This window comes from Halichoerus grypus, chromosome 2, assembly GCF_964656455.1.
Source record: "Halichoerus grypus chromosome 2, mHalGry1.hap1.1, whole genome shotgun sequence".
NCBI lineage: Eukaryota > Metazoa > Chordata > Mammalia > Carnivora > Phocidae > Halichoerus > Halichoerus grypus.
In genome coordinates, this window is record NC_135713.1 from 124,198,703 (window position 1) to 124,215,266 (window position 16,564).

General features: G+C 40.3%; 1 protein-coding gene across 3 annotated transcripts in view; it reads left to right on the forward strand.

Annotated features, from left to right (window-relative positions):
* Nucleotides 1-10,485, forward strand: part of SAR1B (secretion associated Ras related GTPase 1B) — a 31,060-nt gene extending 20,575 nt beyond the window's left edge. For all 3 annotated transcript variants that reach the window (XM_078067501.1, XM_078067502.1, XM_078067503.1), the window contains 4 exons: nt 996-1,061; nt 2,569-2,672; nt 3,867-3,998; nt 5,371-10,485. In XM_078067501.1, the coding sequence (XP_077923627.1) occupies nt 996-1,061; nt 2,569-2,672; nt 3,867-3,998; nt 5,371-5,487 (419 nt within the window). In that variant the 3' untranslated portion in view covers nt 5,488-10,485. The remainder of the gene's footprint in view (nt 1-995; nt 1,062-2,568; nt 2,673-3,866; nt 3,999-5,370) is intronic.
* Nucleotides 10,486-16,564: the final 6,079 nt, after the last annotated feature.

Consider the following 16,564-nt stretch of genomic DNA (forward strand, 5'->3'; position numbering starts at 1 on the left):
CCTGTAAAGACTACGATAACCCAACAAAATTAAAAACTGATCTGCAAGCAGTTTAACTGCCTGCCATAACAAAGTCCATCTTACTTCAAAAGAATACAACGAAATCCAGCATCCAGTGAAAAATGACTAGACATGCAAAGAAGCAGGAAAGTGTGACCCACAACCAGGAGAAAAATCAATCAGTAGTGACAGGCCCAGAAGTGACTAAGATGATGGAATTAGCAGATGAGGATCCCAAAGGAGCTGTGATGAATGTGCTCAAGGACTGAAGGAAAACATGAAAAGAATGAGGAAAGAAATGGAAGATACAAGACAGAACCAAGTGGAACTCCTAGAAATGAAAAATACAATAACTGAAATTTTCACTACATAGGATTAACAACAAAATAGCAAAGACCAGTGAACTTAAGTCAACATAATAGAAACTATATAAAATGAAGCACAGAGAGAAAAATGAAAAGAAAATGAACAGATACTCAGTGACCTGTGGGATAATACGAAGCAGTCTAGCCAACCTATACTTGAAGTCCTAGAAGAAGGAGGGAGGGAGCAGAAAAAAATTTGAAGACATCATGGCGAAATTTTTTTTTGCAACTGTGTTTATCATTAAAGACTATCACTTGCTAATATGAGAGCCATGAGAGAAAATTATTTCCCCGGTGTCATCTAAGATGAATTACAGGAATATAAGGTTGGAGCAGTTACTTGATTTCACAACACATAATTATCTGAATAGTTAATATTTTCAGCAGGAGAAAGAAAGAAGGAAAAAAAATGTTGGATTTGTGGAAGGTAGTGAATAGTAGAATATTACCATTACTTGTGTTATGTTGTCAATATAAATTGAAGTATATCTAATTACAACAGATTCTTTTATTAGTTCCTAAATGTCTGATTTGAACTTATTTGCAGTTAATCAAACATTAAGTAGCAATATATACCATGAATGGATATCTGATTTTCTTGTTGTAAAAATATTTTGTATTATTATTTAGCTTCAGAAGAACTAACCATTGCTGGCATGACCTTTACAACTTTTGATTTGGGTGGACATGTTCAAGGTAAGATTCTATTACTCTTACAGTTGCTTTATTTTATTTTAATAAAAATGTGGCCATTATTTTCCAGTGCATGAAGTCTCATTCTGTTCAAGAAAGGCCAGAGTAGACTTAAAATTTAAGAATTATTACCACCAGATAAGCTTTAAACCAAAGTGATTTTCATGATACTCCTGGTCAATTTAAGTCTGAATTGCTTTAGGTGTAAAGCATGAACCTAAATTTAGCCTCTGTCCTCTGCTCCAGTTCACATCTCACTGATTGTCATAATCATGTTATGATGTTACTGCTCTGTATTAAAAACCTTCAATGGCTGACCTACAAAATGGAAGCCAAACTCATTAACCTGGCATTTGGGATCTCTGTAATCTGATCCCAGCTTATTTTTTGAGTCTTTATTTTCCTCTATTCCCTTTCCTATTCTCTGTACTCCAACTAAACAAAACCCTCTTGATGTTCTCCCCCTCTGTGCTTTTGCTCATGCCATCCCCATCTGCACACAAGTAACCCACCTTCAGGGACCAGTCAGTGTAAGTATGGCTACCTCCCCTGAGAAGCCACTCTCACCTGGGAGTGCTCTTAATTATACTTCCATGGTGCTTAGTGCATTTGTGTAAATGTCTACAAGTTTGGAAAAGACTCTTATCTCCTCTACTAAACTTTCCGGAACTAAAGTCTATTTCTTATGTCCCCCAAAAGACATGGCAGTGCCCAGCACATGGTAATTCATAAATAGTGAATATTACAAAGTTGGTGGGCATTCTGAAAGCTCCTAAGACAAATAGTTGAAAAGATTTTGATTGGTTGTGGCTAGTGAATGCACATTTGAGACATAATAATTATTTGAAATATATATGAAGTATTTTCCAGAATATAATGGTTAGAGAGAATTGGAACCTAATGGAGTTTGTCTGAGACTTAATTTCTGTGTTGTTTTTAAGATATATCATAAAACTGAAGTCAGAAAAAAGTTGCTTACCCCTAAGGCACCCCTAAAACTTTTCTAAAAACAATGTCATGGAAAAAAATTACCCTAAAGGTTTCATCGACTTTAATTTCTGTTATAACAGTTTGCTTTTATTATTTTAATGTAACAAATCTGTACCCACAAATTTCCTTCTTTCACTGACTCCGAATTTATCAGTGGCAAAAAAACTGATAAAATGTCAAAAAAATGAATACTGCATATAAATAAATAAAATTTAAAAATAGTGGCAGTCATCCAATGAACTTAATGTGCATCATTGTCCATTGGTAGCAAATAATAATTCCACTTCTAACTTGGGAGAATTGGGGCAGAGTAAAATATTTGACTTGCTCACATCAAGGAAAGCCTTCCTCGGTCCTCTGGAAAGATTTGGCAACCCTGGGTTAAAGATTAACTTGAGTATATAGTGAAGTGGTAGCAGCTAAGGGATAATTATACTTGATATCTTGTTGGACTCTTCCATCAAACCATCTGCTAGGTTTGACCAGCAAATAAAATCTAACTCCTGATTGTTTTTGTTAGCTCGAAGAGTGTGGAAAAACTACCTTCCTGCTATCAATGGCATTGTATTTCTGGTGGATTGTGCAGACCATGAAAGGCTGTTAGAATCAAAAGAAGAACTTGATGTAAGTTAACTAAAACTAAACATAGCTGAATCACTGTGGTAAGCTTGAGGAAATAGGTTGGAGATCTAGGTATCAGAGTGCAGCTTTTCTGCAGTCTCTGATATAACTCCTGGCAATTTATGGAGCTCAGTGGTTACTCCACTTAGAATGCAGAGACAGTAGCTTGGAGTAATTGTAGCTATTGAGGACATACTAACACAGACTTTCTTCCTGAAGACCTAAGCTCACTCTGTGCAGCATGCCTTTCTAGTATATTTCATGTCTGTGGCATACCTGGAGTGGCTTGGTCTTGAGTCCCTGGTCATCCTAGATGCCATTTTCTTCAGGAGTTGGCTGGAACCTGGAAATGGTATAACATATTATCTTAGTCACCACTTCCAGGAGTGAGTAGGGGCATTTGTAGCCACTTCTCCTCCCCCTCTTCCAGGTCAGATGCTTCGTAAAGTGGCTCAGGATCAGCTGGGAAGGCCAGGGCTAGATCTGGGACCACAGAGAAAGCAATGATTTGACCTTGACCGTGCCTCTGCCCAGAGCAGGCAAATAACTGTTCATGTGGCAAAGTCCAGGTAGGTTCTGTGGTCATGGAACAAGGTCAGGGAATTCCTAACTACCTACTTTGTGCCAGGCACGGGTATATTAACTCATTTAATTCTCAAATCAACTCCATAAGGTAGGTGCTACTATTCCAAATTCTCTTTGAACTTCATTGAGGCTTATTTGTCCAAGATCTCATAATTCATAAACAGTAGAACTAGAATTGAAACCAGGTCTGCTCACCTTCAAGGTATTTGTTTTAGAGTCCCTTAGTGATTCACAGAGTGAGCAGAGTTGAGCAGTTACAGAAGGAGCTATAGGGAAACAGAAGAATTGAGCTTACAGTTTCTTTGAGCTCACTCTTTTTTGTTTTGTTTTGTTTTTTAGGTTTTTTTTGTTTTTTTTTTTTTAACTCCTCTCTCCACCCAGCTTGGAGCTCACACTTAACCCCCAGATCAAGGATTGCATGTTCTACTAACTGAGCCAGCCAGGCGCCCCAGAGCTTGCTTTAAAATGTACGAAAAGTTTGTCAAAGAAATTTGGCAATACTGACGTGCTATGATAGAGAATGAGTCCTTGATACTCACTGGTATCTTATCATAAGGAGCTCTTCAGATAGTTTCATATCAACATCTTGTCTTTCATTTTGTTTTGTTTCAGTCACTAATGACAGATGAAACCATTGCTAATGTGCCTATACTAATTCTTGGGAACAAGATTGACAGACCTGAAGCCATCAGTGAAGAGAGGTTACGAGAGATGTTTGGTTTATATGGTCAGACAACAGGAAAGGTAAATAAAACAATTTTTTTTTTTTTTTTACTAGTGTGAATATTTCATTTGACAGTGTAAGGGTCTTTTAATTTAATACCTTATTTGTTTTTATCTTCTGAAATAGTTTATTCCAGTACTAGCACTAACAGTAATCATGGTGATTAGTCCAATTGGTGGTCTGCCTTTTTTTAAATTGAGGTATAACTGACACGTAACATTAGTTTCAAGTGTACAACCAAATGTCTTTTTAAATTACTACTGTCCAATTACTTTAAATTACTATTGTCCAACTACTATGCCCATTATTATTATTTTTTCTTAAAAACTGTCATTTGTACATTTGGGTCTTTTTAAATTAGTCTTCATGTGTTTTCTTTCTACCAGTGAATGAAACCTTTTCTTAGGGATAACAAAAATGTTAAAGCTCATGCTTGTGGGAAACTGAATGAAAGCTTTCAAAGTTTATTCTTCTTAGTTTTTCAGAATTAGCCACCAAATAATATACTTAAAGGTTTAAGCATTCCAGTAATGTATTTAGGCCCTAAGTTCATCAGAAATAAAAATAAAATGTAAATTTGAACAGTGTTTGGGGATTTTCTGAACATAATACTTTTTTTAAGATTTTATATGAGATAAAGAGAGTGAGCATGAGGGGTAGGGGGAGCGAGAGGGAGAAGCAGACTCCCCACTGAGGAGGGAGCCCGAAGCGGGGCTGGACCCCAAGACCCTGAGATCATGACCTGAGCCTAAGGCAGATGCTTAACCGACTGAGCCACCCAGGCATCCCTGAACATAATACTTTATAATAAGCTTCAAAATGCATTATTTTTGCAATCATTTTTACTAGTATTTGTTTGAGGGAGAGACCTTGGTATTGAAAAATATCAGAGTTTACAAACAAAATTTCCTTGGTTTGTGTGTGTGTGTGTGCATATATATATATGTATATATATATATATACACACACACATATTTTCAGAGTAGAGAAATATTGCATTCTTTGGAAGGAGACTCTGATGTTAGGGTAGACTTTAGTCTGTCTTCTGTGTCTTCTATAAGTCAACTCCCCATTTTTAGGAAATGCCTTGTTGAGTCATAAACCTACTCAAAAAGGTTTGTCTTTAATATTAGTGAAGCTGGCTTGGGTAACTTAAATTTTTCCAAGTCAAAGATTATTTTCATTCTTTTGTGCCTCAGAAACTCCCCTCTTTCCCACTGAGAGAAGGAGGTTTCCTGTGTGTCTAAGGGACTTGTTGTCCGCCCAACACCCAAGGCTTAGCACAGTCACCCTTTGTTCTGAGATGTAGAAGCTGCAATTCAGCTGTAAAGTGGAGCTTTTATTTCATAAAGGGGTCATCCATCATAATATAATGTCTGTCTTCCCTTCTAGGGCAATGTATCTCTGAAAGAACTGAATGCCCGACCCTTAGAAGTTTTCATGTGCAGCGTGCTCAAAAGGCAAGGCTACGGAGAAGGTTTCCGTTGGATGGCACAATACATTGATTAACAACCACCTGCATCGGTTCCAGGTCTCACCATTCAGGCCTACTCAGAGATTTGATCCACTCAACATGCATAACTTGAATTCAATAGACTTTTGTTGGTTAGAAAACATGTTTTTTAGATTATTAATATTTTATCAACTTAATTTGAGTGCAAATTGAAAACTGATTCAAGTAAGTTTGAGTATCACAATGTTAGCTTTCTAATTCCATAAAAATAGTTTATACAGTTTATAATCTGACATTATCCCCAGCACCATTTATAAAGAACAACTTTCCAGCAGTACATTTGAAGCACTTTTTAACAACGTGAAGCTACAAATATAAACCATGTTTGAAAGCTCATCATGTTAAATTTTTATGTACTATTTTGGAACTAGTTTTTAAATTTTAGATTATATGTCCACCTGTCTTAAGTGTACAGTTAATAATTAGCTTATTGATGATTGCATGATGCCTTACAGTTTTCAATAATATTTTTTCTTATGCAAACGTCATGCAATAAAACACACCCTGATGTTTGGCATTTTTGTTGGACAGATGTTTCATTTAATGTGTCTTATCTAGCTAGTATGCTCCGACATTTTGAGTATTTAATAACATACATATGAGGGGGTTGTGGGGAAAGGAGACCACTTCAGAATTTTTAGGATAATGTATAAGTCTCTAGAGGCTTTTGCATTTTCCAGGAGACAAGCTGTGTTTAGTTCCACCTTGTACCACATTTATCTCTGAATCACATGTGTTTGTAACAGTAATGCTACCATTATTAGTGCTGATGGGGTCCACCTCCTAGTTTCCGTGGGATTGGTCTTTTGAAGAAAAGCACATCTGGTACAACACAAGGTTAATCTGGGGTTTGATAGGCCCTATAGCTCCATTCCAGTTGTCTGATTCTGAAGTGTTCCAAACTTACTGGTGCCCAGTTCGGTTATTTGTGCCTTTTCACCAGAAGTAGTGACAGGCACCAGTATCCCCACATTTAGAGGTACTCCCCACTCCCTTTTACATAATGGTACTCCCAGGGCAAGCAACAAGTAGCACCTTGTGCGTAGTTTCATTGTGGAGGCCTGTATATATGTGAGAAAGGAAGCCTCTTCTGCCTTCTGAGCTGCATGGGGATTCTGGTCCTGTCCTATAGCTTTTTTGCATTGTTTGGCATATTTTATTTCTCAGTAGAAATAAATGAATGCTTGTGTTTGATTTTCCTTTTTCTTAATTGCTCTCAGCTCTTACTTTTAAGCACAAAGGCTTTTGTTTTTAGAAGTAATGCCTTCCATGTGATAGTGTCTGCAAGCCTCACTGATAGACTAACATTTTAGGTAGGTTTTAAAGCACTTTAATTTTCTAAGAAATTGAGTTTGTTTGTTTTTTTCCATGAGGTTCTGAGATTCCCATAATTACTAAAATAAGCTGAAAGGAAGTGCCAAATATGTATTTTTAAAGACTCAAACTTAAGAGAGTTCTCTCTTGGTTATAAACCAGGATTTTATAGTGTATTTCACCAATTCCATTGAGAATAGATTTTCCAGTTCCCTCAAGAATAATTTTAATATCAGAATTAGTGTTTTCTTTAGCTTTTTTCCAAATCAGTTACTCTAGTTCTGTCATTAATAATGGAACATCTGAGACAGATAAGGATTAAGGGATATGACTGAAAGGAAATACCAGTTAGCTAAACCAACAAGGTCATTTCAACATGACCTCTGGTTTTAGTAATAGGGCTTTTCTGTTTCACTTTAACCTTCCTTTCAAATAAAAGAGCTTCTTCCCTGCTTAGAATCATCAGTAGCATCATGGGAAAAGGAGGAAATGACATACCAACCTGTTGGCTTATCCTGCCACGGGTAATTCAAGTACTCACTAGTCTAGGGGCACCTGACTGGCTCATTTTGTGGAGCATGTGACTCTTGATCTTGGGGTTGTGAGTTCAAGCCCCACATTGGGTGTAGAGATTACTTAAATAAATAAAACTAAAACAAGTACTTCTTCTAATATCCTTACTAAACAGAACTGCGCCTTATTAAAAGTAACTGCCTCTTGTTGATATCTGTCTTGAATACCTACAGGGACATGCATTTTCTTTCAAGTACTTCCTTATATTGTGATATTGAGAAATTATTTGTATCATAAATTGGTGTGAAGGAAAAACCTTACTAGTTTCTCTAAAGGGGAGAAATGCTTTCTGGTACAAAATAAATCATTCCAGAATTCTCATTTTAGTTCGGACACTGGATCAAAGAAACAAAGTCAGTTGTGGACCACAACTAAACTGTGGCTATTTTCCCAATGATGTAGGATTCTTATGGCCTGAACATTCAGAAATGAAGCTGTGCATAGCAGCAACTGGCTTCCCCCCCAGCTCCGGGGAGATGGACCCTAGGCATTGGGTTTCCCATCTCTCTCTTCTAGCTCCTCGGAACACATCCACTGAGTCACTGCTCCCCTTCAAAAGAAGCATACTAAGAGAATGGCAAGAAACAGTAGAAGCACATGGGGAAAACGTGCTCTCTCTCTGCTTGTGCAAGTGCGTGCACCTGTGCAGTATTTTGGGGGTAAATGGTAGCACTGGGGACATAGATTAATTATGTACCTTTTACCGGGGCGCCTGGGTGGCTCAGTCGTTAAGCATCTGCCTTCGGCTCAAGTCATGATCCCAGGGTCCTGGAATCGAGCCCCGCATCGGGCTCCCTGCTCGGTGGAGAGTCTGCTTCTCCCTCTCCCTGCCTCTCTGCCTACTTGTGCTATCTGTCAAATAAATAAATAAAATCTTAAAAAAAAAAATTATGTACCTTTTACCATAAGTTGTGAAAATGTATACAGGTTAAAATTGGATTCCATATAAATCAGGCACTGCTCAAAAGATACGTTAAAATCTTCAGTCTAAAGCTCTAAAAGACAAGGTCTCAGCCCACATTTCTCATTTTAATGAAACCCTTAACCCCACACCTCTTTCAAGGACTGCTGTTAATTATATTTTCAGATAATTTTTTAATTGATTCCAGTTTGTCTTTTATCAGTGAATTTTTAGAATGGAGATCATAGCATTTTTTAAAATTGGGGCAAGACATTTCCTAAAATATATGAAAATAATTCTTCACTATTGGCTTGGTTGACCCAGTATCTCTGAATGCCAAAGATGTATGAATCCAGATATTGCCTGCATAGCTGTAATGTTTAGTTTTGTGTGCCTATGTTTATATATACATCTACTGTGGTTTACAGTGTTGTTTCTTTTCCTTAGTTTTGAACCGGCTCACACTTCTTCCTAGTGCTTTCCAGCACATAAACTACTTGTAAAATCATTAAAATAGGGTAATAGCTGTGATAATACTGCTTCTTGCCTTCTGCAAAATGATTTGATGAGCCACATTCAAAACACAGCATTTTCACAAGTTCCATCATTAAAAGCAGTGTAATTCTAGTTGACATGATTTGAGAGTTGCAGGAGAAAGGTCTACATGTTCTGAAACTGCACGGGTTGTGACTCAGTGTGGCATTTCAGTCTTGATAGTCATGTGATTCAAGTTTGCAAGGATTTATTGCCCAACTTTGACCAGAGTACAATGAGAATAGCTAATATGAAAGGAATGCTCTCAAAATATCTTGTGTTCATTTTACTTAGAGTATATTGTTTGGATCATTTTAAACCTATGTAAAAGTTGGTGAAGCTTCAAAAAATCTCCAAGAAACCATGAAAAAAAAAAGACTAGCAAATAAAAATTCCTTAATGCAAAATTAATGGTGAATTAAAGGTTTTTTGTAAACCTTTCATTTTTTTGCTGTAAATCTAAGAGTTCAGAACAGTGTATCTTCAGTTAAGGTCTAAATTCTCAAAGCTACATGGTGATGCTTCTGATGGCTTCCATCACTGTTCTTTGGAAATGCAAATTAGTGCTTTTTAATTCCACCACCCCCCCCACCCGCCAAGGTACAGTCGAACAGGCCTAGGAATATGGGACTGTGCCTCTGTGCAAAGTGATTGGGATTTTGTTAAACCCGTGTTTCCACTCCTGATCCCTGAACCATCCCCCCTCACACACTCCCACACCACAGCTGGATAAAAAGTATGAAGGGAATCTACAGAGTCTATTGAAAATGTAGCTCTGAACCAACACATTTTTGTTCTCATAATTTAGAACATTAAGTAACTAATGCATTTAATACCACTGATCGATTGTTCAGGGATTTGACCACACTTTTAAATAGAATCAAAAGTAATTACAGTAAGCAAATTTATCCAAAGTAAACTTTGTTTCAGGAGCATCCTTGTCCCAAATAGGTTTTAGGGCAGAAATGGGAAAACCTTTTGAGTGATTTCACACCGAGTTATTTTTGCAAAAGCTGCATTGCACTGGATGAATTCTTCAGCATGCATTTTAAATGGGGAAGGGAGAATTCGAATTAATTTCAGTTTTAAGTATTTTGGGGCAAGGGGGGGGTGATAGTTCTATAGCTTTTGACATACAGGTGGTCTTTGGAATTGTTTTCATTATCAAGTATAAAGATTCACATCGGAATGGCAAACTTCACATGGGTTTCTCTATTCCCTGGTGCTGCTTCTAACCTGAACTCGTCATCAGTTGACATACTGAGATGATAGCACTCAGGGTGAATGTAGTCACGTTACTTTGAAAGTGATCAAAGTGTTTTTCTGTGGTGAGGCCTTCAGTATTTGACTGAATGCGGGGTATGCTGAAGTGGTAAGTCAGTGTAAGTTTTTCAGCACTAACCTTGTTTGCACTTTTGTACACCACTGCTTGCACTAGCATCTCAGTGTGAATTTTAACAATGGTTTTACAGTGTATACAGATTAAGCATAATTTATATAAAGATGTTTCTGTTTACCTTTATGTATTTTACAAAGAACAGCTACAATAGATGGTTAAATGTTCTTGAATTGTGGTTGTATGTTATTTTGATTATGTTCTATTATCATTCACCCCCTATGAATTCGAGTGTCAGGAATAGAAAAATAAAATGCTAACATGGTCTTTGAAAAACTCTAGTGTCAAGATCCATTTTTATCATCCAACTGTAATTTTCATTTTGCTCACTGGAAATTTCTTGGACTTTGAAATTATGAAGCTAATAGAACTTTCCTTTTGTACAAAGATTCTGAACAATCTTTGCTTAAGTACCAAGGCCTAATTTGCTGGAGGACAACTTAAGGGCAAACTGAAGTAGAACTGACAACAGTGTTGACTCTGCTGAAATGTGAAAAATAAGGCAACCAGTTGGTTTTATCTACATCAAAGTTCTCTAGCGTTCGTATGCATCAGCATCTCCTGGGAAGATTTTATTTTATGTAAACTCTGCGCCCAATGTGGGGTTCAAAATCACAACCCCCCGGGGATCAAGAGTCCCATGCTCTACTGACAGAGCCAGCCAGGTGCCCTTCCTGGGAAGATTTTTTTTAAAAAGCACAAAAGAAAAAATAATCCAACCGCAGGTTGTGATTCAGTAGACCTGGAGTGGGGGTGGAGGGCAGGAATCTCAATCATTTACAAGCTTCTCAGGTTTTTCTGATGCCAGAGTACATGGATTTTTCATTTAGCAGAAACAGTGATGTAACAATACTAAATACTAATATTGATGTAGGAAAGATGTTATTAGGGTTCAAAGCCAACGACCAAAAAAATTCTTGAGATGTCTTTGGTGCAAAAGGGTGGTTTTATTAAAGCACTTGGACAAGACCCATGGGCAGAAAGAGCCGCACCAGGTTCATGAGGAGTGGCCCATTATATACTTTCAAGTTGGGAGGGGATTAGGGACAGCGTAAATCTCTAAGGAATTTTGGAAGCAAAGTTTCCAGGACCTTGAGAGGGCTAGCTATTGTTGGGAAAAGGTCATTTATTACCGTCTAATAAAACCTTAGTCATGAGACCCTTCAGATGTATATCAGTGGGCCATACGCTTGGGGGGGTGGGGTTGTCAACACGTATCTTGGGGCGGGGGGGTTAGAGATAAAGGAAGTTTCCAAAGGAATTTTTATATGTTCAAGTAGACTTACAGGATCCTGGGCGGGGAGAAGGGGGTTCGGGCTAGGATTGCCTTTTGCCCTTTGCAAAGTATTAACATGGAGGCAGTTGAGTCCCTAGAGGAATGTCCCTCTGCCTGTTCCAAGGACTTGTCAGTGGGGGGTAGGTAGTAAGGGAATTTAATAATTTCTCTTCTGCCTTTGTTTCCCACATCAATATCACTAAATGATCATTGGTTCATCAGTGAAGAAAAACATTAATCATTTTGGTAAGGATTATCGAGCTACTTTTGAGACTTAAACCCTTCCTTCCTTTAAACCTTTCCCACAACAATGTACAGAATGACGACAAGCTTTGGGCTAGCTCTTTTAACATAAGCAATCACGATTCTATTACAGTTGTGTCCATCAAATAAATTTACCTCTGGACTCATTATTTGTTGAGTTGAAACTAACAAGAAGATAAAAATAGTGAGTGCAATGAAGGAACAAATAATGTGAAATAAATGATCTCCAGTTTATTTAGCTCATTTTCCTGAATTTAGCTATGTAATTTTCAAAGGTACAAGTAATGCAAGAGTCAGAAACCCCTGCAGAATGTGAAAGACACTTCGTTCGGAATAGGGAAACTTCCTAAGAAACAATGTAAATGTAAATGAAGCCCTTTGGGTGGTGGCCACTGTCCTCCTCATTGAAAGGAAAGGCATTGCTTAAAAATTGTTAACTAGAGGGGCGCCTGGGTGGCTCAGATGGTTAAACGTCTGCCTTCGGCTCAGGTCATGATCCCAGGGTCCTGGGATCGAGTCCCGCATCAGGCTCCCTGCTAGGGACCCTCTAGCCTCCCTCTGCCTCTGCCTCTCTCTCTCTCTCTGACTCTCATGAATAAATAAAAAACATTAAAAAAGAAAAAGATTCTCTCTCTCCCTCTCTGCCCTTTAAAAAAAAAAAATTGTTAACTAGAAAGTCCTAAAACAAAACAAAGGTCCTAAAAAAGGCCCTGTTTCTGTGGCATCCCTTATATAGGGTTCAGCTGGGGATGCAGTTCACTGACAAAAGTCAGGACCTCTATTTACAAAGCCTCTTAACCTTGATTTATTTAAAGTTAGACATTAAGGGGGTGCCTGGCTGGCTCAGTCAGAAGAGCATGCAACTCTTGATCTTGGTGGTCGTGAGTTCAAGCCCCATGTTGGGTAGACCTTACTTAAATAATCTTAAAAAAATAAATAAAAATTAGGGGTGCCTGGGTGGCCCAGTCAGTTAAACATCTGACTTCGGCTCCGGTCATGAACTCCGGGTGCTGGGATGGAGCCCCAAGTCAGGCTCTGCACTTAGCGTGGAGTCAGCTTCTCCCTTTCACTCTCCCTCTCCTTCTGCCCGTCCCCCCAGCTCCTGTGTGCTCTCTCTCAAATAAATAAAAAAATGTTTTTTTAAAAGATTTTATTTGAGAGACAGAATGAGATAGAGAGAGAGAGCATGAGAGGGGGGGAGGGTTAGAGGGAGAAGGAGACTCCCCGCCAAGCAGGGAGCCTGATGTGGGACTCGATCCTGGGACTCCAGGATCACGACCGGAGCCGAAGACAGTCGCCCAACCAACTGAGCCACCCAGGCGCCCCTAAAAGTCTTTAAATAAATGAATGAAAATTTAAAAATAAAGTTTGACATCAAGGCTCAATAATTTTCTGGCTATTACTTAGTATATAAAGTAAGCCTTGCTTTGGAATGTGGGTTTTGATTTGGGGCGCCGTAACAAGCAATTTAAGATGTTTATTAAAGTCACTAACTTCAGTGATGGCAATATGCCACTACAAACAAGCTCTTTATGTTGCAAAAATAAAAAGAGCTTTCTTCCTTGATTGTATCGGAAGGGCTTGGGTTAATGGGTAACACATTCCTCCAGTCAAAGGGTTTTGCATGGAACAGGTTTCAAGGCTGTTAAAAGTAAAAAAGAAGAAGTAACTGGAGGCGAGGTATAGGTGGTACAGGGGTCAAAATGGAGATTCTGGTTCACTGCTTTCTTGAGCAAAAAGCAACTAAAGGTGAAATTCAGTATTGGAATTGTAGTCCCATTTGATCTGGGATTAGCAAAATTTCACAAACTAGAGAGATTACAAACATTACCAAGTTACAGCACCACTTTTATGGTTCTCCTAGCACTTGGGTTTGGGTTCAAGTCCGTCTAAACCTATCTCTGGACTGGGAAGCCCTACCAGACTGAATGCAGTCTGGAGAAAATCAAGTTGACTTTTGTCTATTCTAGGGACTTCACTTAAAAAAAAGAAAAAGTTGGGGCGCCTAGGTGGCTCAGTCGGTGAAGAAACCGACTCTTGATTTCGGCTCAGGTTATGATCTCGGGGTCCTTGGTGGGAGCCCAATACAGGGCTCCGCAATCAGCGGGGGGTGTGCTTCAGGATTCTCTCTCCCTCTCCCTCTGCTCCTCCCCCTGCTTGCACACACACACGCGCACGTGCTCTTTCTCTAAAGTAGATAAATATAAATAAATGAATAAATAAAATTAAAAAAATTTTTTAAAGTGTAGTTGACATGTTACATTAGTTTCAGCTGTACAACACGCTGATGTGACAATTCTAGACTTAATGCTCAACACAGTACGTGTAGTCACCATACAATGTTCTTACAATATTATTGACTCCATTTCCCATGCTGTACTTTTCATCTCTGTGACTTATTTATTTTATAACTGGAAGTTTGTACCTCCTTATCCACTTCATGCCCTGCTTCTGGCCCACTACAAGAGCCCTCTTGCATACATTTCTCTCACCTGGCACGCCCCACTTGCCTTAGCCAAATTTTTCACCTTCGAGGTCCAAATCAAGTTCTGCCACCTCAGAGACACACTGTGACACCTCCGTAAAAACAAATTACTGGACTCCGAAGGCACTGCCTCTAGCCAACTGTTGTGCTGTAAGCATTCTCTAGAATAAGTCAATTAGTATAATTTCCAGGAAAACAGAAAACATTTAGCTTTAGCCGAAGCATCATTTTGTTAAGACAGTTTAGCACAGGAAGGAGTTTGGCCATCACAACGGGGTAACAGGACCAGTTCAACTACACCAGTGCCCTACTTATGAATAACTGCGTGACTGGGGCGCTTGGGTGGCCCGGCTGGTGAAGCCTCTGACTCTTGGTTTTGGCTCAGGTCATGATCTCAGGGTCGTGGGATCCTGAGCGTGGATCAGGCTCTGCCCTCAGCAGGGAGTCTGCTTCTCTCTCCCTCGCCCTCTGCTTCTGCCCCGCGCCTCCCCTTCTCTTGCATAAGAAATAAAATCTTTGACTAAAATACATAAAATACCGGGATGCCTGGGTGGCTCAGTCATTAAGCGTCTGCCTTCAGCTCAGGTCATGATCCCAGGGTCCTGGGATGGACTCCCCGCTGAGCAAGGAGCCTGCTTCTCCCTCTGCCTGCCGTTCCCTCTGCTTGGGCCCTCTCTCTCTCTCTGACAAATAAATAAATAAAATCTTTTAAAAAAAATAATAAAATCCTTTTAAAATTTAAAAAAAATTAAAAAGTAACAGCATGATGAACCACTGTTAGCTTTCGGAGTGGGTCCCGTTCTTCAAACTGACTAAGCATAGTTGACGCACAATGCTACGTTAGTTTCAGGTGTACAACACACGGAATCAACAACTCTAGACCCACAATTATCGCTACCATCTGATATTCTTCAGCCTTATTGCAGCAGAAAAAGGATGGTCAAACCGTGGTCCTCTCTCAGTTTGGGAGGAATAAAGAAAGGCCTAAATTTTATTCGTGGGATCGGGCTTTTAATTCCTTTAGCCCTTTTTTCAGCAATGACAAATGACTTAAGCTTTTTAAACCTTGGTGGAGATTAGAATTCTTACCTCCAAGGATTGTTGAAAGGTAAGATAAGAAAATGTACCGCAAAAATGTACTAAGCCCTCAACAAACGGTAGTCATATATATATAACAATGTACATTTATGTACAAAATACAGCCCCTGGCTTATGCCCGAATAGGCAAAAGTGTTGGGGGCGGCGAGGTCTTAACACGGGCTCCCTGACTCGTCAGAACGTCCCGAACCTCTGAAATTTGATGCAGAGCTTTGTGCTCTGCTGTGTTGGTAAATTCTACTGCGAAAACGATTCAGTTGGCACAAGGGTCTCAAATAAGTTCGTGAACCAAAATAGGCGGGGAACCGGCAGGGCAGTTAAGGCTTTGATTTAGGGACAAGGAATTGGGGGTGACCTAAGGAAACGCCTCAGGTCACCTGAGGGGAAGTGAAGATCAGCAGTGCGGGTCTCGGCCCACTGCCCTTCCTCCTGGAGGTCTCAGTAGGGGGCAAGCCCACCCTTGCCCCCCTTTTCTCTGCCCCTTGAGCCCGGCGCGGCCTCCAGGTCTTCCTCCCACTACCTCCAGAACGCCGCGCCGGCAGAGGAAACGCGTGGATCCTCAGCCGCCAACAGAAAGCACCACTTGCCCACCCTACCCCGGACACTCTTCAAACTGGGCGCGGGGGCGGGGCCAAAGCACGGGGCAGAGCGCCGAGGTAGCGTTCCGGCCTATGAGGGACTGGCGTTCGGGCGGCGGGGGCGGGACGACGGGGAGGGCTCCGGCCTATGAGGGACTGGCGTTCGGGCCCCGGGGGCGGAGCGGCGGGGAGCGCGCAGAGAGCGGGGAGGTCACTTTTGAGAACGTCCGCTAGCAGGGCTGGGTCGGCGGTCGAGAGAAGCAAAGTGGGTGGGAGCTTGTGTGTAACTAAGGGCTCCATTGCCCAGGAACACAGCTCTGACAGCTCCTGAAGGAAACTCTGCAATGCTGCCTTCTTTCCTGACTGCCTGGCAGCAGATGGCAGGGGCGCGAAGCTATCTAGAGAACAGCCTGAGTTTTTCTCTACCGCAGCTTCTATATAGGGCCAAGCTCAGAATCATCAGTCCTCTGGTAGTTGGGTGGCAGTGGGGCCCCTCTTGGACTCTCTGGGGCCTCATTCTGCCTTCCTCCTCGGAGAAGCAGTGCTCCGGCCGTTCTACGTGATGACTGGGCAGCCTTTGCCTACCACCCCAAGTGTCAGGGCTGGGCTGGGCAAAATAGGGAGGAGGGTCCCTACCAGGGTTCTCTCCTTTTT